We start from the raw sequence: 20,628 nt of genomic DNA on the forward strand, positions 1-20,628 counted from the left end.
AGTTATATTAACTCTCATGGTCTTTGTTCATTCAGTGAAGGTTTGTAGCATTCCTGTTAGTTGTTTTTTCCTCCCTCCTCAGGGCGGGGGGAGAAAAAGCCTAATATTGATCTAAATTTTCTGCTACCTGAGCCTGTTTAGGATGTTCTTCTCTAGTACGACACTGGCTCTCTTTTACTGAAAGTCATGTAAAAGTTTTGCACGCTGACTTCTTGCTATACTTTATAAATGCAGGTAGGCTTGAACAAGAGCTCTCTTAGCTTACAGCTGTGAAAACCAAGAAGATTTCAAAGTATACTTCTATACATCCCGCTGCAGTTATCTCAATGTCCTCTGAAGCGCTTGCCACTGTTTTCCTAGCTTGTCTAATATTAAGACTGTGGTTTGAGATACAGGCTGGAATCTCTTCTTGTCTTGAATGCTCTTCTATCCCCAAAATATCATAGTTCTGAAAAATCATGAAATGATGCACTCCTTTTCTTCTTGAATATGTTCCTGAACAGGTCCAGAATCCAGCCACACTGAAGAGTTTAAGAAAGGTCAATATAAATCAAGGCACAGAGATGCTGTCAAGTCTTAGTGCACAGAGTACAGCCATCATCAGCAACTCTATAGATAGGTAGAATCTAGGCTTTCCTTATCAGCATTATTCGCAATAACTGACATTTTTATTTATGTCAGTATTTGACTTGACACAGAATACACTCAGGGACAAGTATTAAAAAACAGAAAACAAAACCCTATGTTATAGATACTGCAAGCATTGCATTATAATCATTAATCAACACATACTCTTCCCTCATCATGTCTTCTTATCTGCTGTGCCCAGAGTGGCTTGCCTATTGCTTTAATTCCTAAAGGTCTTGACCATGCATTATTCACTGAACAGATTAATTCAGATTCTTCCTTGTGTTGTGTATTCCTCTCTTTACTACATTTATTACTTTGTTCACACTTCTAATAGAGGCACCTACATAAATTATATAGGTATACTTAAATTATGCCAAAAGATAAAAAAATGCCTTTTCAGGGAGTGGTAGAAAGCATCAGTGTGCTTTTTTTATTGGCTTTGCAGGCTGGAAATTCCCATTAAAGATTAGGTAAGATGATTTGCGCCTTTTAGTTGCAAAGCTCAAGCTAAGCTGGACACTCTCAGGATGTGTTCTCAGCACTGTTCAACTTTGCTGAATGTGCAGTTCCATGAAACTCTGATTACTACAGAATTACAGCTCACTGACATAAAGCATGAGCATGAGATTTTACATTTTTTCCCCCGGCAGTCATTCAAGGGTACAGGGGAAAGAAAATAGCATTCTGAAACAAGTGTCGTATAGGAAATAGACATGTTATTTAAAATACTGCCAGCAATCTTCATTTTATTTTATCGTAATGCTATTTCAGGCCTATCGGTGAACAAACCTGTGCACAACAGCATGGATTTATTTTGTCAGCGAAAAGACCAATGAAACATTCAGGACTTTGCTTTTTTTTTTTGAACAAGAAAGCAATATGCTTGATTTACAGTTACAGGCTGCAGGTTAAATGAGTCCTTCAAAAAGGAAAGGATTATGATCAATGCTTTCAAGCACTGAAATGCAAGACCGAATAAAACAAAAGCAGAATGCAAAGCTACAAGCAGGAGTTGATGAAAGTGCATTGTAATTCAACATGCTCTGCCACACAGCTAAATTAGAGAGATCAAACACCTCCTTCACTTTTCCAACACAGAAAGATGGGATTTGTAACACTTCTCTTCAGTCTTTTCTTGTGAATAGCTTCAAATGTCTAAGCTATTATGTGCTTCTCCAACAAAGAGCTGTTTTGTATCAGCAACAGCAATAGCGTAAAAACGTCACTTTAGAACTTCTTGAAAGTAAATGCATATTCTTTTCACTGTAAATGAATCCAAACAGGAGCCAAGATTCAAACAATTCACTTAAGTATCGTACTGAAATTTTCATGGAGCATACATACCTACACTGAGAACCAGGTTTAGATAACCTTGTAATATACTTACTAGGTATTTTAGCAGTTACTCGCTAGCAGTTACTAGCATTTTTCATCATCTATCCAATCTATTTATTGCTTTTAAGTGCAAAAATGGTCATTCTTACAAATACTCATCTTTATCCTTCAGAGAACAGAGAATGCTGATGATGATTACTGCAGCAGAAATTGCTAATGTGATCACTGCTGCAGCTATGGGCTGCTTTTACATACATGGAGCAATCGTCATCTCAGTGACTGAAAGATACGCCATTTTGAATTGCACAGACTCCACATTAAAACTGACATTAGGTTTTCTTTAGTGTCACTAACAGAGATCACAGCTGGTGGAAGAACCTAGCCATGTAGCCTATGACTCTGCCAGCACCAGCACTGGCTAACAGAATGAATCTGTGCTCAGGGAATTCCAAAATGGATCTGTCCACCCAGGTTGTTTCCAGAAGTTTCTACTATTACCTGTAACAATAGTACCATGACTGAAAAATCTGCAAATAAAGATGATGAGTTTGCATGCTTTGATGGCTGAAGTGTAATTCCTTGCTGACATGTTAGGGTTGCTTTTATTCTTCAGTCATGTTTTTTACATGGGGAGCAAAATAATTAACATTTGATGCCTTAAGCATTGACTAGTGCTGTGATGAAACTAGGCAAAACTAACAGAGAAATAGATGTTACTGTATTTAAAGACAGGTGCTATGAAATCAAATCCTTCCCTAAATTCATTATTTCAAATTTCTGATTCATAGAAAAATGAACCTTGAAATGACAGAAAATCATACCAATTCTAAGGAGATGTCGGACATCCTTTTTGATAGAAAAAGTTGTAAGTATCTGAATACAACTCAGTTTCCAGACCTGGAAGCTTTAAAAACTACTACTCATTCCCCACTACTCAGTGGGAGGTATGAAGGATTCACAGCTTCCAAAACCCAAGATTTTTTTTAATGGGTTCCTCTACATGGATTTAAAAGCCTACATGCAAGCACCCATTTTGAAAAATGTTGGTGTTAGAAGTTATAAATCATTAAAAGCACAACCGAGCTGTACAGTTATATTCAACAAGGATAAGAAGAAATAATGTAACAGACAATATTAGCAAGCATTGTTTTATGTATCAGTATGAATTTGTATCTGCCACAGATATAAAAGTGAGCAAACTGAATAGGATTTCTAAAGTTGCAAGGAAAAATAAAGCCATGAATATATACCTCTATTTTAACTTTCTACCTTGAATGCTGTGTACTGCTAGGTGAAAAGGGAATTGGCATGCACCAAACACAGCAGGGCTTGCTGAATTAACCTTTAATGGCCAGGTGAGAGGGCAAGTTTTAGAGTTTGCTCTGGTTGGTACCATCTTTGACAGAGGGGAAGGTGGACCAGCTTGTAACTATGGGAGGTAGTAAAAAACAAACAAAACCACTACAAAACCTTAAATACTTAAAAGTTATATTACAAGATGCTCAGAAACTCTCATAGCTCTCTACATGATGGTAGAAATATTAAACTTTCTAGTCTGCAACTTTAAATGAAAGGTGGATATGGAACACAAGTCCTGAACTGGAGTAGAAGTATTACAGCTCTGGTCACTACCAGAGTGGCGCTGTAAGTGAAGACAGCTTTATTAGCTGGAAGTCTCATGAATTCTACATTTCAAGAACCCACTAGTGTATACCATCCTCATGGAAAGATCATTGGCATTTTAGATTGGTAGCTTAAAAACCTAGCTTCACTCACTACTGAGTTAGACTCCTTAAACAAGAACAAATTTTTACTTGTTAAACTAAACTAAGAACATTTCTTTAAATTCCCTTTTTGGAAAAGAGTCATTTGAGCAATGCCTGTTTGCTCAGTCTCATTAACATACAGTTTGGTGAAAGATGAAGTTTGCTACTGAACAAGAACAAATCCCCAGAAAATGTAAAAGAAAAAGAGGCAGGATTTATTTTGAGAAGAATATTAAAAATGAAAAAAAAAAAGTGCCAAAACCACTTGGCATGAGAAACATACCAGCTGTACTTCACTAATCCATGGCTGATCCTTGGAAAGAATCACAAATCCACTCAACCAGCAAGCTGAATGCCATTTTATTGGCGAGTATAGAGAACAAAATGCAATCAAATACATACTTATAATACTGGCTATTAAAAATTTTGCTTGGGTCTGTCAAAGTATGTATTAAGGACTCTTCGCTTAATTCAGCCAAAGAAAATGAAAAAGTAAAAATAGAAAAACTAAATGTAGAAATTTTCTAGAAAATCATTTCATTATTGTGGCCTCATTTCTGCAAGATATATACCTGCTGAACTGGCCCCAAGTCCTGCACTATGGAACTGTTTCAATGACAGCCAAGAACTGAACACGTCACTAAGAAATACCCAGATGTATTTCTTTCTGTTCATGGCTGATGCACACTGCCGGAATAATCTATAGAGTCAATGTCTGTGCTATGCCTGTACATGCCGAAAGCTACAGGATATCACCAACATCTGTTTTGGCAGTGTTTTTTTGTTGGAGGGAGGTTGGTTTTGTTCTTTTCTTGCAGTTGTATTTACTGCCAGCAGAAGCTGTCAAATCCACACATTTTCAACTCCCCTACAACTTTCACGCATCTTTCAGCCTGAATTATACTGTATTCCGCAGTTTCATGCATTTAGTGTAGCTTTTGTACCAGCTCAGTGCAACTTTAGCAAACAAAATCCTAAACACAGTCAAAAGATTAAACCCATCATTAGTTGTTTTGCTAGTGAGCTTTTATAATAAACACATCTCAAAAGTAAGTTTAGTACTATAAATTACGTAAGTTGGAAAAAAATTACAGAAATCATTAAATAGAACAATCTTGTGCTGGTTCAGAATTATATTGGATAATATTACAGGTAATTCCTTTTGCTCATGTTTATGACACTTTGATCAATATGTGAGCATTTCTCAGCACAGGGTAGGGGTGGGGAGCACAGGGAATGAAAAAAGAAAAGATAATACAACCTTTGCTTTCAAGGTTCCTGTCCACAATCATGATAAAATAGCTCTATGATGACTGCTTGATTAAAAATTAATTGCTGTGGTAATTTAAAGATATGCCTTATTTAATAATTAATGTATGGGAATTAAATTGGACTATTCACTGAAGTCTTATTATAAGGTATACTCAGAAAAAATCCATGATCTTCATTGTATTATTAAGGGGGGGAGGGGGGATTTATTGTATCTTGGAGAAAGAACTCTTCCTGTCATATCTGTCTTGTGCAACCATTGGTTCTTATTTTGGCTCGCTACTAGGGAAAATAATGACTTTTAGTGTACGACTTCATAGTGAGGTCCTTTCTATATAGCATAGCTCTATCTAGTGGTTGATTAATCCAAGTGCATCTAACTGTTTAAAGAAGACTAAATGATGAATTTGATAAAGACCAGGAAGGTCTTAGGAAGGTGACACTTTCTTATTCTGATCTACTGTCATCCACCTTGCATAGGTCTGGAAATACATCAGGAAAGGTTGTACTACTAGCTAAATCCTATCTTTATGTACATTGATGAATGTGATTTCATGGAGAGTTCTCCTTGTAATGAACACTTTTTCCAATACAATTTGCAGGAAAAAAACAGGGCCTCCAATAGTTACTCAATCAGGGTACCTAAATATTGGCCTGACAGATAAACCCTTTGAAGTCAGCTGGACAGTTCCCATGCTTAATTGTACACACATGCTTTACCCCTAAACCGGGATTTAAAGTTGTCAGAATTATTGTGGGCATGTTTGAGCAATGGGGAAAAGGTGGCCGGGAAACTTCTGTTTAATCACTTCCATGCCACTGTGGGAGACAGGAAGGCTTGCAGCTGCTCCCCAGCCTCAGCACTGGATGGTTAGGGACAGTGCCCTGAATGCTAAGAGCACAAGCACTGGCTTGTTCACCTTGAAAGCAGGATGATCTGCATGCAATGGCTGCAGCATACTGTGGGGTAATATAGTCTTCCCTTAGCAGGACTAAGCTGGGTACCTCTCCATACACTACGTGCTCTGCAGCAGACATGCTACAGGAGAAATGACTTGGTACTGAAGACCTACCAGATCAACGTGACATGTTGAATCCAAAAAGCCATGAAGCCTGATTCAGAAAATGCAAATGGCTGCTACATTTTTTCCCAATCTCATCATCCATCTCCAGGATATATTGGACACTAATCTGTGTCAGCTTGCAATCAAACATAACGGGGAGAGCTGCTAAGTTCTGACCTGTGTAACTGAGTAATGGATTTCATCAGCACAGAGGAAAGGTCACTAGTTTTTGCTGGAAATTACAAAAGCTCCACAAAAGTATGTCTACAGTTTTCCCAAGCTCATCGGGCCATTTATCCAGTGGAGGCTTAAGGAAATAATGGGCATTCAGATAGCAGTTACTTGAGTAATGCTCTAATGATAGTTTTGGTTAATAACTGTATAAATAACTATAGTTTAATTTAAACTATAACATTCCTGCTACACATTCCAATGTAGCAAAATTAAAATAGCAATGTAAAAGCACTACAGTTGGTGAAAAAAAAGTCATGTCTGCTGCATATAGCCAACACCAAAATATAATGTGTAATTTTAAACACTGCTTAAGGTTAAGCCCACAAAATAGTTCTATGAAATTAGCTTTGAATATTCTTTAACTTTTTTCTAGAAAGCCTGGAAACCACCTCTCCTTTAGAATGATTAGGACACATGAACTGGGGGCCTGTCAATACTGGCACTGGGATTAGGTAATTCTTATCTCTGAAAGCTTCAACTGTAAACAGACTCCCTCATTCAAGCTGCACCTGTTTCTCTACATACTGTTCCACAAAGCAACTTGAACATAGCTTCATTATTTTGTGCGCAGGAATTAAATATGTTTACAGCCCCATGTTCATGTCCTTTTCAGCTCATGTTTTACCTAGCATTTCTGCAACGATGACACAGGTGACGGAAAGTTTTACTAGCTATATTTTCATTGTAAATTACTCAAATCTGCTCCAAATTAACTTTTATTCTAGCAAAACAGTAAAATGCATTTGATGTTTTGTGTGCCTGTGCATAATGAGAAGTTTCATACTGACATGTATAAACTAATGAAAATGTAATATTAGTAGAATATTCTACCTTATCAATGTGACAATTATTTGAAAATCAAAGTGATTTGACCAAGCTAAATACATCCCCCAGTCTTCATTCCATGAAAATTTCATAGCTTCTGTTCTCCTTTCAGAGAAAAAATTCAAGATGACAGCCAGATTTACTGACTTGCCCTTGTTCTTGATTCAAGCATAGTTTGCTAATGAACTAGACCCATAAGATTAACAGAGGTTAGTGTGGACCATTTCACATTATTTTCTACCAAACAAAGTATGAAACTGCTCAATTTTCTAAATGCTCAGTTTTCTAAACGCTCAGTCAGGTGCCTGAATACAAGTACCTGGCACCAATTCAGATGCATGGTGTATCAAAGACGTCCTCCCAGGATTAGCATCCCACAAGCTTAGCATCCCACAGGGTCTAATGAAGACCTTCTCAGCAGCTAGAGGCCAGAAAGGATGGGAAATGGCACTAACTGCTTAAGTTCAAGTACCTCAGTTGTGCCCTTGTGCATTCTTCCTAATAATGCTCAGTTACAGAAAATAAAGATAACATGGCTCTCCCTCAGTGCTAGGAAAAATAACTTTAGAACACTGTAACTTAAATTTAAAAATATTTTTAAATCCTACTGAGTGACACAGGTAGGTGAATGTCAGAAAGGTCAGAGATTGCATTAGTGGTTTTATTTATTCCAACTACTAAAGCTTTATCAACAGCAAAATGTTAACACCATAGGATTTATTATGGGGGAGGCAAGTAATGATTAAAATTAACTAGGCCATCGACTGGAGTTGGACCCTAATGACGAATGTATTGGACTAGCCATTTTTAACAAACCAGTTATATCTCCTCCTATTATTTCCTGAATACGATACACAACTGCAGCACTAATCCAGAGCTCCTGGAAGACAGCCATCCCAGCTGGCTCTCAGCATGGGTTCATATTTCCAAAGGCCCAAACAGATCAGGACCCATATACACTTAAGGCTAAATCTCCATTGAGAACCCACCTCAGCTGCTCACATCCCTCAGTAGTCAAGCAGATAACAAGAGGCAAGGCAAAGTGCCGAGAAGCAGAGATAAGGCATTCTGGGCCATGGGGATCTCCATTGTGGTTGTGTGCATATGGGGGGAAACCAAAACCAAAAAATACTTTCAGATGAGATTAGTATGGTACAGAGCCTGGCCGCCCCTGGGTCCTAGAAGGATCCTCCTCCTCCCAGCCTTTTGGTTTACCAGAAGAACATCTACATGCAGCAACTAGTTAACAGCAGAGCTACCATTAAAACAGAATAAAAAGTAGCGTTACTTAATGCCAAGATCCTTCTGAGAAGGTGAAGGCATTTCTCTGGTAAATTAACTATTCTGCAGACAGAAGGCTGATACAAGAATTTGGGATTCTCTAGGATGAAAGACACGGCTAAACACCCAGACTTACTAGTGTTTGGTGAAGGCATGTCATGTCATGTCAGTGTTTCAACACTCAGAGCTAGTAACTTAGGAAAACACACTGACTTTTCACCTTTTAAGCCCTCTGTTCAAACCTAGGCCTGACAAACACAGACGAAAACATGTCTGATGCACTTCTGGGAATGAGAAGAATAAGGATTTTCTAAGGAAGGCTCATCAAAATTGTGAAGTGAGATTAGAACCAAATACCAAAACAGGTACAAAATTCAACAGCAAAATTAAAAGAGTCTCAACTTGGGATACTAAGTATCAGGTTAAAGAAATCTCACCCAAACATAAAAGACTCTTTTCCACAACTAATGAGCTCAAGCTGGCTTCCATGCTTTCATACAACTTGCAGCTAAGCTGTAGAACTCCTTGGTGAAGGATACTGTGGAGACTAAAAGGCAACAACATAATTTCACATAAAACCCCTCCAGTATTACCTCTGGTCCAGACAATCCCTACCGTAAGTATCGCTGCACAGGAACAAACTCTGAAGGAGAATAACTACATCTCCCCCCGGTTCCTACAGCACTCCTTAGACTGTGCTGTTACAGCACTGGGCAACACAGATTCCTGGTCTGATCCAGCACAGCTGCTCTTGTATTGTCATGTCTTACCTCTGAATTTAATAGGATATTAAATGGAAAAAGCTTGTCAGCTCATGAGCAGTATGCCCGATTCCCACCTGGATTTTGAGTCTTCAGTTTTACGAGCAAATTCATCTCCATAATTGAAAAATATTTAGGGGACTCAAACTTCAATAAAACCTAGGTAAATTATTAAGTGATTAAGATGTAATTTCAAAACAGCACACCCTGGTCTATGAGCACTGATCAAGCTAATCACATGCTGATTAAATCTTTTAAAAAGCTTTGGAATTTACCCTTTGCTCTTCAGTTCCAAACTGATGGAGATTTTGCTTTTGTAAAAATATAATATAAAAATCACTACCAACAATGTAGAACTGGACAAAGATATTTAATACTTAATGTGAACACCAAGACAAAAACCTAATGCATTCCTCTTCACCTGTCAATCTCTGTAAAACACATTAATAAACTAACATAGAAGTTAAGGATTTACTGTTGAATTGTATTAGGAATAGTCGTGGGTACTGTGTGTCAGAAAAAAGACAGGATGAACCCCTGAACAACTTATTTCTCCCCCTTTTTGTGAAAAAAGATTTGTAATACATGACCTGCAATAGAAAAATTGGGAAGGAGGGAAATTGAAGTCCACTAGGAACTCTGGAAATAAAAAAGGAAAAAACATTAAAATGTCTATTCTGTTAAAAAAATTACAAACTATACATTTAGTAGAGCTTAGTAACCATTATTTGCTTTCCACTGGTAGAGGCTTAAGCCATTCAGCTATTAATCACATGAAAGTAGATATTAAGCAATATTAATCCATACCAGCTGTTACATCTTTTACTGTGCTATTATTAGAGATTAATCTTTATAGAACAAGGCTGCCTTTTCATGTCATTTCCAAGAGGACATCATACAAGCTGATACTGTTTTACAACATGTCTTCATAAAAGTGGTTGAAGAAGGCAGGAGATAACGACTACATGGTGAAATTACATTCAACTTCACCCTTCAAATCTAAGGCACTTCTGTTTAGAAGAGACACTGTCACTGTAATCCGTTGATTAGTTAATTTTTATTATGACTGTAAAAAATTGCTTTTATAGCTTGCTATTTACATCAAAATAAAAAGGATATTCTTTTAGTGATATTGAATGTTCTCTTATGGAAAGTTCAAGGCCATGTAATTTCCTATCTTCAGTAGCAGGGAATAAATCCAGTTAAAAACATCTAAGATGATCTTATTGATGGAGCCTTAATGACGAATATTTAGGATTGTAACAGAATTTTAACAGAACAGAATCAACACTGTGAGCATAGTATTTTCTAATGAAGTATAAAAACCCTGTTAGGTGAGCCAGGTTTTTAGAGGAGCAATTGCTTTTACTGTTGGATGCACTTCATAGATGACTGCATCTGCACACTATAGAGAAACTCCTATTGGATCACACGTTGGTGGAATGCTATTAAAATCACAAAAAGTATCACACTGTTCCGAAAAAGTACAATTACTGGCAGAAAAGGCATTATCCATTAAAGATTATGGGATTACCATTAAAAATAAGCTTCTAATCAGTTTCTTGCATTTTGGATGAGACTGTACCAGCTACACTAGGGAAATCAGTTGTCATAGTTACAGAAAATCTACATTCTCCATACCTGCAGTCTCCTCATTTTGTTAAATGCAAGATTCTTTGATTATGTTGCTGTTATTCATCAGCGTACCTTTGTTTTTTACTCATTTGGACTTTAGATTGATTTTACAGATTACATGTGTATTAGTTTTATAGCACAGCCTAAATGGTGAAGAAGCAGCTCTTTAGTCTGGGGTTGTATGATTCACTGTTCTCCCATTCTTCCTTGCAATTTGCACAGTATCTCCTCAGCAGCCACTACGCTTTCACTCTCCCCAAATTAGCAGAAGTCCTTCAGTGGCTCCCTTTTCTCAGTCTGCCCATATTCTGTCTGGGCAACCCGATCTGCTTCAGCTGGTCAGCTGCTCCCTCCACAGCACTGCCTGAACCTGCCTCTATCTTTTGACAATCTGGCATGTACAACTGCCTTTCACAGTCTCTGCTACCTGTCTTTAATCCTCTCTACCCTCATCTTCAGCTGCTGATGAACCAGCTGTTATTTATATAACATTGGTTTTGATGCCTTTTCCTCTCCTCTCCTCTCAAATCACTACCTTAAAATTCTGCTATTTCACTCTCCTCTTCATGCTGCTTCCCAGGACAAACTGGCTTCCCCATTCCACCCCACTAAAGCCTCCCTACAGGACTCCTCCCGTCTCCAAACTGGATAGGTAGCAAACCCTACAATGACGCTTCCACTGCTTAATGTCAATAACTTGCCTGCTAAAAACTGGCAAATGTACAGGGCAGACAGAGGTACTCACAACACAAAAGATAATGTACATATTAGGAGGTAAAACTGGAGTCCAAATGTAAGCCTTTAAGCAGTTTATCTCATTGCTTACTTTTTATTTAAATTAACAGGGTTTGGGCTTTTTTTTCTTGTTTCTCTCCTCCCCCCTGCCCCCAGCTAGCTCTGAAATCATAAAGGATAAAATATGACAACAATCAACCATTTTTACAGTTAATTAGGAGTCAGCCAGTTTTATAACAGATATGAATCTATGCAAAATCCTTTCCTTCAGCCTTTATATACAGCTGCCACCCAGCTATGAAAGGCGGTTGCAGTGAATCCTTGAGCACATACATCGTGAAGGTACTTTAATGATCCTCAATTACAGTTCTCTTTATTTTATGTATTAGTGAATTACTTGGAAAAACATCAGCTCATCCCTTCTTGGGTAATTCAAATCTATTTAGAATTTTGGAGAGTAGTTGCGCAATTTTCCTGAAAACTTGGAAAAGCTATAAAACAGGAGTAAAATGTGCCCTTGCACCTTCTCAACGTGGAAGTTTGCTGTTTTGCAAGCTGCGTTCTACTAATGAATGGCTTTCTTCTCCTTGCTCTTTGCTGATGTTTGTCAATTTTCCATTTCACTGCTTGTCTGCCTCTGATAGATTTTGACTCTCCATTGCCAGTCCTTTGGATAGCCAAGGTTTGGCGTACCTTCCATTTTTCAAAGTGAGTCTCTTTATTGCAGGCATCTACACCAAGAGAAAATTGGTGTCTGGCAGCCCTGAGGAGGGTTTGCATGAGCAAGTACTACATCACAGATTAGTTAACTGGAGGCTTGAAGGGGGCATATATGATCGGGGGAACATTAAATCAGTTTTCTGAAAAAAAAAAAAAAAAAAGTTCATTTTAACCAGCTCCAGCTTTTCTAACTTTTCTGTTAGTGTAGATCGCAGAAGTTGCACTAGAGATTGGGGCGCACATACAACAGAAAATTATTTCTGTGAAGTGGACAAGACATGTAACAGAAAGGGAAACAGAGGGAAAGTGAGTTATCCAAATTCACAAAATAGGGTGGATGGCACAGCTAGTAACAAAACTGTGAAGTTAAACTGCTGATCCAGTCCACGACATTGCCTACGAAATGGCTCCTTTTCAATGCTGTCTGACTCTTCCTTTACTCTGCCACCTATGTTTTTCACCTCATTTTTAAGGACTGACTAAATTAAAAGAACCTTCATCACTTGTGGTAGATTCCACAAATGCAGAGTCTGAAATTAAAAAGCACCAGAAAGGCTCTATTCATTAAGGTAATGGTTGATTCTTCAAACAGGAGTGGAGAACAGTAAGTACCCCAATCTATATCCTTCACTGCAAGATCAACTATCACTATGCAAGACATGAACTAGTATCACTTTCCAGCAAAATTGTTTTTCCTTTGTTTATCCACACTTGTGTTTTCTAGGCAAAACAAAGGGGCAACCATTTGGAGCATGGCACCATTTACAGTCATAGTCTGTATGTTTCCTGCTACTGTAAAATCCTCATCAGCCTCAGAAGCACTCTTACACAACTATTTGTTGCTCTCTGTTTGAAAGTCAGAGAGAGCTTTGCAGTACCCATGAACATTTGCTTCACTTTTTAGCAGGTAGCCACCCTTGACAGATCCCTTCTATAAAACTCCATTCAAAGGGAAAATTGCTCAAGGCTTCCTGATTTTTCCCTACTCTGAACTGCATAAGGCTTGTTGTCAGACCTTCAGTGGAGAGATGCTGCTAAGCAAGAACTGGCAAGAGGTGCTGCATGAACCAAGCATCTATGGCAGGTTTCTTTGAATGAGACTGGCAGTAATTTGTGTTGGGAAACAGGCAGTGAAGCACAGTTACCAAAGACACAGATGCATGCGAATCCTACAGTTGCCAGGAGTGAATATGAACAGCTGGACAGAATAGCATCAAATTGCTGAGAAGTAAAAAACATTATTCCGTAATTTACAAGGTGATTCTCACATTCAGTACATGACATGAGTTCTGGGGAAGGATTTTGTTCTCTCTACATCATCTGCTGCAGTGCCACTCATGGCTTCATCATTATCACAGGCCCAAGTCAAGCATTAGGGAACATTTCAAATATATCAACCCTTAAAACTGAAGGCTCTGCTCACATGCAATATGAAAAAAGGACAGTTCTCCTGCTGTTCCCATTGTCAGCTTCACCTTTTTCTAACACTACAGAATCTTGGTACTAAACCCATGGTTTCACTGATATGGCTAGCACAAGAGAGTCCAGAAATGTTTCCTATTACCCCTGCAATTACAAGCTGAGAACCTGCACTCGCTCAGCAACTTTATCTGAACAAACGCCCTCTCTCCTTCTGGCCCTAGACTCCTGTAATAGCTTAAGATGCTGCATTTCAGAGTAGCACCTCTATATACATAATTTGTATGCTGTTCAAATTTATAAAGGGGATGAAAGGTGTTAGATATGTACATGATTGTGATGTGCTGGTCACCAGGCCAAGCCTACCATGATACTTGCAACTCAAATACATGGACTTATCCTGCTGGACAGTCCGTATTTGCTGTAAATTGTGGGGTTTAGGCAGTATTTGTCCAGACATACAGATGTTCTATGAGATACATGCATGTTCCTTATAAGTAACAGCTATCATCAGTTTTAAAAATTTGCCAAACATTCAGGCTCAAACACACTAAGAATGTCAAAAAGCTCCCGCAAAACTCATGACACTGTCATTGCTGGAAGCCATCATGACATAACAGTTGTACATAGGCAGCGGTTTGCTTAGAGGTATGTGAGGCTTTAACAACTCCACAGTGCAAGAAGTCTTGTCTCTGATTCTATGCTTACACCTTATCCTGAACAGTAAGCTTCCATACCTTTGTGGTAACCTTTACTTCATGCTACAGATCGCATGTCACTCGCCGTACACACACACCATCTGCTCCTGTTGGATGTCTGCAGTGTATTGACTTGTAGAGAAGGGGCTTAGTGCAATGCTGCATGCCTAGCTATGCTGGGTGACCGATACATGTGGAATATAGACTCAATTCCTTATGAACAATTCCTGTCAACAAAGAGATTCCTAAAAGCCATACCTTACAATGTCTGTCTTGAGAAGAAACTTGCAGGAGTCAAGAAAAACGTCATGGACATGCCAAGGAGAACCATTTAGTTCTACGTTTCAAATTGGATAAATCCTCTACTATACTGACATTCTTTCTTTGGATGGTGTGTCACAGCAAAACAAAAGCCTTACAATTCATTTGGTCAATTGTGCATCCTGCTTAGGGGGTTAGAGGATTTATTTCCAATTCCTATTCAGATCAGCTGGTACTAACACATACTCTGTTACGGACTGTTGTTCTCAATGCTCTTATCCAGTTTATTGAAGGATGTTAAGATACCAAATCAACACTAAACTGATTCGGTGTTGATTCAGCAAGGCAGTTCAGTAAAAGAGCCAGTAGAATGCTCTTTGTAAAATAGCATACATAAGTAGAAAAGATTTGTCAAAACTGCACAAATTTAAATACCCAATTATAATGTTTTTCAGTATCTTTTAAGAAGGCAGCTACAGCACTGATTCTGCTGTGATAGTCATAGATTATTCTAATTTGACATTCCCTTCTTTCATTAAACACAAGAGTACAGGCTGTGCTGCTGTCTCTAAGTTTGGGAGTCTGTACCAGAGATCACATGCTGCTAAGTACAGTTTTTGTTTGTTTGAAAAGGGGCAACTGATAACCTGTTGGCCTATTCTCCAGAAACAAGTCTGCCTCTATTTTTCTTTAGGGCCATGAAAGTCTGCCTGTAATAACAGTTTGATTATTGCCCCAATATTTTTTGAGCATTAAGGAAGATTAAGAACCTGCTCTGCTGTACTTAGAAATAAATTATTATACCTAACTCACTTTCTCACTTCCATCACTCAACTTACTCCCCAAACTGGAAAAAACACAGCAGTGTTATCTCTTGAGCCACTGAGACAATGGCCAAAATGTTTGCACAAAAAAATATTTCTTAATCACAACAGAAATTTTGGAAAAAAAAAAAAGATATTTGTAATTCTCAAAAGGAATGTGTATGAAAATTATTTCACTGTTACCAAGCGATCTATCTAATCACAACTGTAATATTAACTAGTTGCAGATAACTTCCAAATAAACCTATGAGCTAACTTTTTATAAACTATCAAAAGGTATGGTAATTTGAAGGAAATCACAGCTTCTGGACAAATAGTTCAGGAGCAGAAAGTAAATTTGTCCCTTTAATCTTTTTTTCCCTGTTCGAAGTTTAGTATTACCATAAGCAAGCGTACAAAGCATGCAATTCAAGATTAACAACTACAACTAACTTCAAGGGATTTTATACTAATTTTCAAGCTTCATTAACAAATCGTAAGACAGATCAAAACAGTGACTTAAAGGCAAAACAAAATCATTTTTCTGTCTAAAAGATAAATTCTCTCTGATCTAAGAGAATGTATTCATCCTTTCCCATCTTTTCTCTGGTTTGTCTGGTCATTTACAAAACACAGGACAAGTTATTTGTCTTACTCTCAAGGTCTAATAATTTTTCCACCTTTGTAATCCATGAAAGCTTTTCTAATGAATCATTGGGTAATACTGTACTACCTTAAAAAAAATAATTACAAAGATCCATTGTACTTTCTATAGTAGTGCTGTTGAGATTTTTGAAGTTGTCTAACGTATTTAGATAAAAGATTCTTTAAAATATTTTTTAATATTCTAAAAAAAATATTTTTTTTAGATATTACTGTTATTTCTCACAGCACATTTGATAGCCAGGAAGGAGACAGTGATGTGAGCAATAAAGCAATTAAAAATATATTAATGTCTCCATAAAAGCTTAAATCTGAGCATCTGGAAGGCTTGTACTGAGTATATCTTTACACAGATAATTGCAGAGAATTTACAAGCATGGAAGAATTATAGGCAAACAAATAACTTGTAGAGAAAAGCTGTTTCAATAAAATGTTTTTCTCTTCAGAGGAACAGAAAATGAGTCATAGTAGATACATCTTAAAGACATTTAGATCAAGTCAATGGAGATAGTAAGCAGAGATGAAAGCATTGTTTAGTACTACAAAAGTAATTTGAAGTAATTCCCATTAGTGGGAATGAAAGACCAGTGATGTACATCCAGATAAGCTGCTTCCTTTTTTAATAAACTGAGATGCTGACAAGAAACAAAACCAAAACAGAGATGCAAGTGTGCACACACACAAGTATACTCCTTTTCTTAAACACTACTGGTTTCACATTTAATTTACAGCATTCTTTGTTGAGGTAGAGAAGAACACCTTTAACTGCAGAGCAGGTAGCAACAGGTTTTTGTAAAACTGCTCAAGAAGTAAAATGTCATCTTCCTCTAGAGCACTGCTGTCAAAATCAGGGGAATACATGGGAAACCTAAGCAGAGGAGAGAGCTGAGTAGAGCTACCTGGCCATTTTAGTTACTCTTGCTATTCAGCACTACAGCAGTAAAAATGGGGAGTCAAAATAATGGAGCAGGACCACACGCTGTTACAGATTCCTCAGAAAAAGGTCTGTGAGAGTGTTAAAAGGGAAACTTTATTAGAGTGGCAGATGAAAATTTCATTCTAAATCTCTATGCTTAGCTACATCACATGGCTTTAACCACTTCCTGCCTAGGTTTTCCAGATGTATCCCAAAGCACTACAGCCCTACAAAACCCACACATTCAAGACTAGTTTCAATCCCTGTTTTCAGCTGTATCATTAGCAAAAGTTTACATTTAATACAAAATATTCTCAAGCACAACAGTGCCCAATTTCCTGCCACAAGATGACCTGACCCCCAGAGACAATCAATTCCACTTGCCTGTATACTGACGGTGTGCTATTAACCTCAAAGAGCCAATCAACATAATTTCTCAGCAGAAGTAACACTCCCAGCCTACTACATAAGCTTAAAAATTTATTTTTCAATCAACTCTAGATTCTTCTCATGAAAGGTAAAGTTTTTATTCCCAAAATGAACATTAAAGCAAATAAACACCAAAAGAATTAGGAAGACTAAAGCAAGCAAGCCATGAAAGGAATTTACAGCTTTTAAAAGACAACATTTTTTTATAATCAGAAGTCGAACCTTGTTAAGAAAAACAAAATCTGTAATGTGTTCCTTCTACCTTCATTTGAATAGTCTTTCCTATGGGATTAGTGGGACAAGATTAAACAATTTTCATCTGGGTATTTTACTCTGACTTTATTCCATTCAGGAAGTAAAATTCTGTATGCTTTGCAAAATCAAGATAGGCTTGGGGACATTGAAAAAAAAAAAAAAGAAAAAAAAGCTGACTGCACCTGGGGCACTATGCCTGCATTATAGATTTACTAGTCTGATTTGTCACGTTTAAGTGAGCCTAGATATATAAAACAACATTTTAAAGGGGAAGTCCTTCTCTTTAATTTCCTTTATCATCGTTTCCCTGTGTTATTCAATAAATAAAGTTAATGCTACCAGCCTAAGAAACTACTGCTTATCTTGGAAAAGTCATTTGATTGACAAAGCAAGGAATATACAGCTGTTCATGACACGGAAGTGCCTTGGAGGACAGCCTGGTTTTTCACACCATTTAGACACAGCCATGAGGCACCTAAGAAGCAACTGTTCAAGTAATGGGAAAAGTTACTCAAAGTGACACTGTTGCTAAGTATTAACTGACATTTCAATGTGCCACTTTGCTTTCTATCTATCAGAGAAGAAAAAACTGACCCCACTGCAAATGCTTTAGAGCATTCTGCTTTTCTTCTAAGTGTTTAGGCTTGGCCCTGGTGACAACGACATTACAGCTGAAGTTTTGGGGTTTTTTTTCCCCCATCTAGCAGTCAATGTCTGTAATAAGGCCTGTAATATGGGCATTACATGCAACTTGACAATCTTTTTAGCAGAGAAAAGGGCCAGGCTCCCCAGTTAGTACATCAAAAACATCGCTGTAAATGACTTTATCCCTAGATAGTGCTTGCAATTCACCTGGTGATGGCCCATGACCGTCAATCTCTGCTGAAGAAGGTCCCCAAATGTAGACATATTCTTTCTTGCATTCACAGATGACCATGACCAATATTTCACATCATATAGAACTATCTTCTTTAAGAAGGAAACATTTTAATACACACATAGTTGCCTGTGTATCAATGACTAATTTCCTCCAAGATGCTGCCAGACATTTTTCTCTCAGTTATGTTCCTTCAGACTTCCTTTCACCCCTTTAATTAGAATCTGACTCTAACATTGTGTCGATCAGCAGAAATTAGAGGTAAGAGGGTTGGAAGGGTTGGAAGAGAAGACAGAAACTATTTCTCATTATTTGAATGGAGTCAGTTCGAAAAAGGTCAGCTAAGCTGGAATCTAAGTAATCCTGAGCTGGTTAGTCTATATTTGTTCCAAATGAATCTATCAATCCATGGACAAAAAATTTGTATTTAAATGTATTTAAATTCCCTTCCCAGCTGAAAACTGAATTAAGAAACAAATTCTTAATATTCATCCACAATATGCAAGCTTATGACAACAAAGTGAGTTTATAAATTATAAAGGAATCACCTTATGTCTTCTTTCTCCCTCCTTGTCTTTTTCATTCATATACTGCACAGCACACGATCTAACCACAAACTATATTTCTTGTAGAATCTGTCTGCCATAGATGTTCAGTGAATCACACCAAAATCCTTTATACATCCTATCAGTCTTCTAATTGATGGCATCGAAATTTGGCATGAACACTAAGTATCAATAGTTACTAAAATATGATTTTGACTATGGATAGGAATAATTACAGACTAGCCATGTTTGGTGATATTTAATCCAAAGATCCTTAAGACAGTGCACTTGTGAAAGACCTCCCATAAGAGGAATAAGATTCATTGCCAGAACCATTGCAATGAACATGACTGATACCTCTGAGACTTAAAAGAGCACAGAGGAAAAGAGAGGATTGTTCTCGTTTATAACGATACCAGCTATTAAAAAAAAACCAACAAACCAAAACCAAAAAACCAAAAGGGGCAAACAGTATGTCCAGCTGTTTCCCTCCGATTGTACTATTTGGGTAATTGCAGACTTACCTTTTGTGATCCAGATGCTGAGCCCTTAAATGAAGTGCGTTTGAAGGAGCCACTCATCCTCCGTAAGGAACCTGTGAACTTTCCTCCTCTTCCTTTCTTAATCCCCTGGCCCTTACCCTCCATGAGGGTCCTAGTACTCCAGCACCAAAGACAACTCTGATTTTAGTCATGTAGTCTGAGCAGATTTTTTCCTGAAGCCAACAATCATTAAGTTACAGCTTAAATAAAGACAGACAGATGCATAAACCAAAATCAAAGCCAAATAATGAGACTCCTGTTCTGATATGCACCCTGTCACAAGTGTTACCAGCCAGCTAGACGAGTAGAAAAACAAGGCAATACATGGATACAAACTGCTGTCCCCCTCCCTCTTCTCTACTGACTCTATAATCAGGCTTAATGCACACAGCTTCTGCAAGCTATGGTTTTTAATGGACAGAGATTTAATAAATGGTGATTGAAGGTAAATCTACTTTAGAAGCAGCAGCCCGAAAGGTTTTTATTTGTGCAAAGCACAGGGCAGTCAGATGGAAATTATTTTGGTATCAGTAGAAAGGCACATGAAAAGAGCAGATGGTCCTCAGCAGACTATGGGTTAGAGGCCTGGTGGAATTCAGGAGGATAACTGCTGATGGCAAGTGTGCCTACAGCAGGTCTCAGGACAAGAGAGGCAAGGTTTTAAAAGCAAGCAACCCATAAGATCACAAGTTAGATTCCAATTAATTAGGGAATATGGGTTGTGGCAAATAAGGTGTGGTATGATTAGTATCTGAATAAATCTATTTTGTACTATTCTGCCTAAATATGCAGAGTGAAAGCAAGAGGAGGCAGTTAGGAGAGGATAAACAAGAAATGAGGAAGAGACAAGGTGCTTTCAAAGAACAACAAATTATTATTGACTAGGAAATACCTAGTTGGCTCCAGAAGACTTGTTTTCTCAGACATGAGCTAGGAATGTGTTGGAGAGCCTGGTTTAGAAAAGA

General features: G+C 37.8%; 1 protein-coding gene across 10 annotated transcripts in view; it reads right to left on the minus strand.

Moving 5' to 3' along the window:
* The window catches only part of TRPM1 (transient receptor potential cation channel subfamily M member 1), a 113,469-nt gene that overhangs the window by 73,588 nt on the left and 19,253 nt on the right, over positions 1 to 20,628 (minus strand). For 8 of the 10 annotated variants that reach the window (XM_052807906.1, XM_052807900.1, XM_052807901.1 and 5 more), the window contains exon 1: positions 19,646 to 20,003. The exons of 1 other annotated variant lie outside the window; for it this stretch is intronic. In XM_052807906.1, coding sequence (XP_052663866.1) covers positions 19,646 to 19,768 — 123 coding nt within the window. In that variant the 5' untranslated portion in view covers positions 19,769 to 20,003. Of the gene's footprint in view, positions 1 to 19,645; positions 20,005 to 20,628 lie in introns of those variants that run through there. One more of the 10 variants, XM_052807894.1, reaches the window with a different exon arrangement.

Source organism: Harpia harpyja, chromosome 14 (assembly GCF_026419915.1).
Source record: "Harpia harpyja isolate bHarHar1 chromosome 14, bHarHar1 primary haplotype, whole genome shotgun sequence".
Lineage (NCBI taxonomy): Eukaryota > Metazoa > Chordata > Aves > Accipitriformes > Accipitridae > Harpia > Harpia harpyja.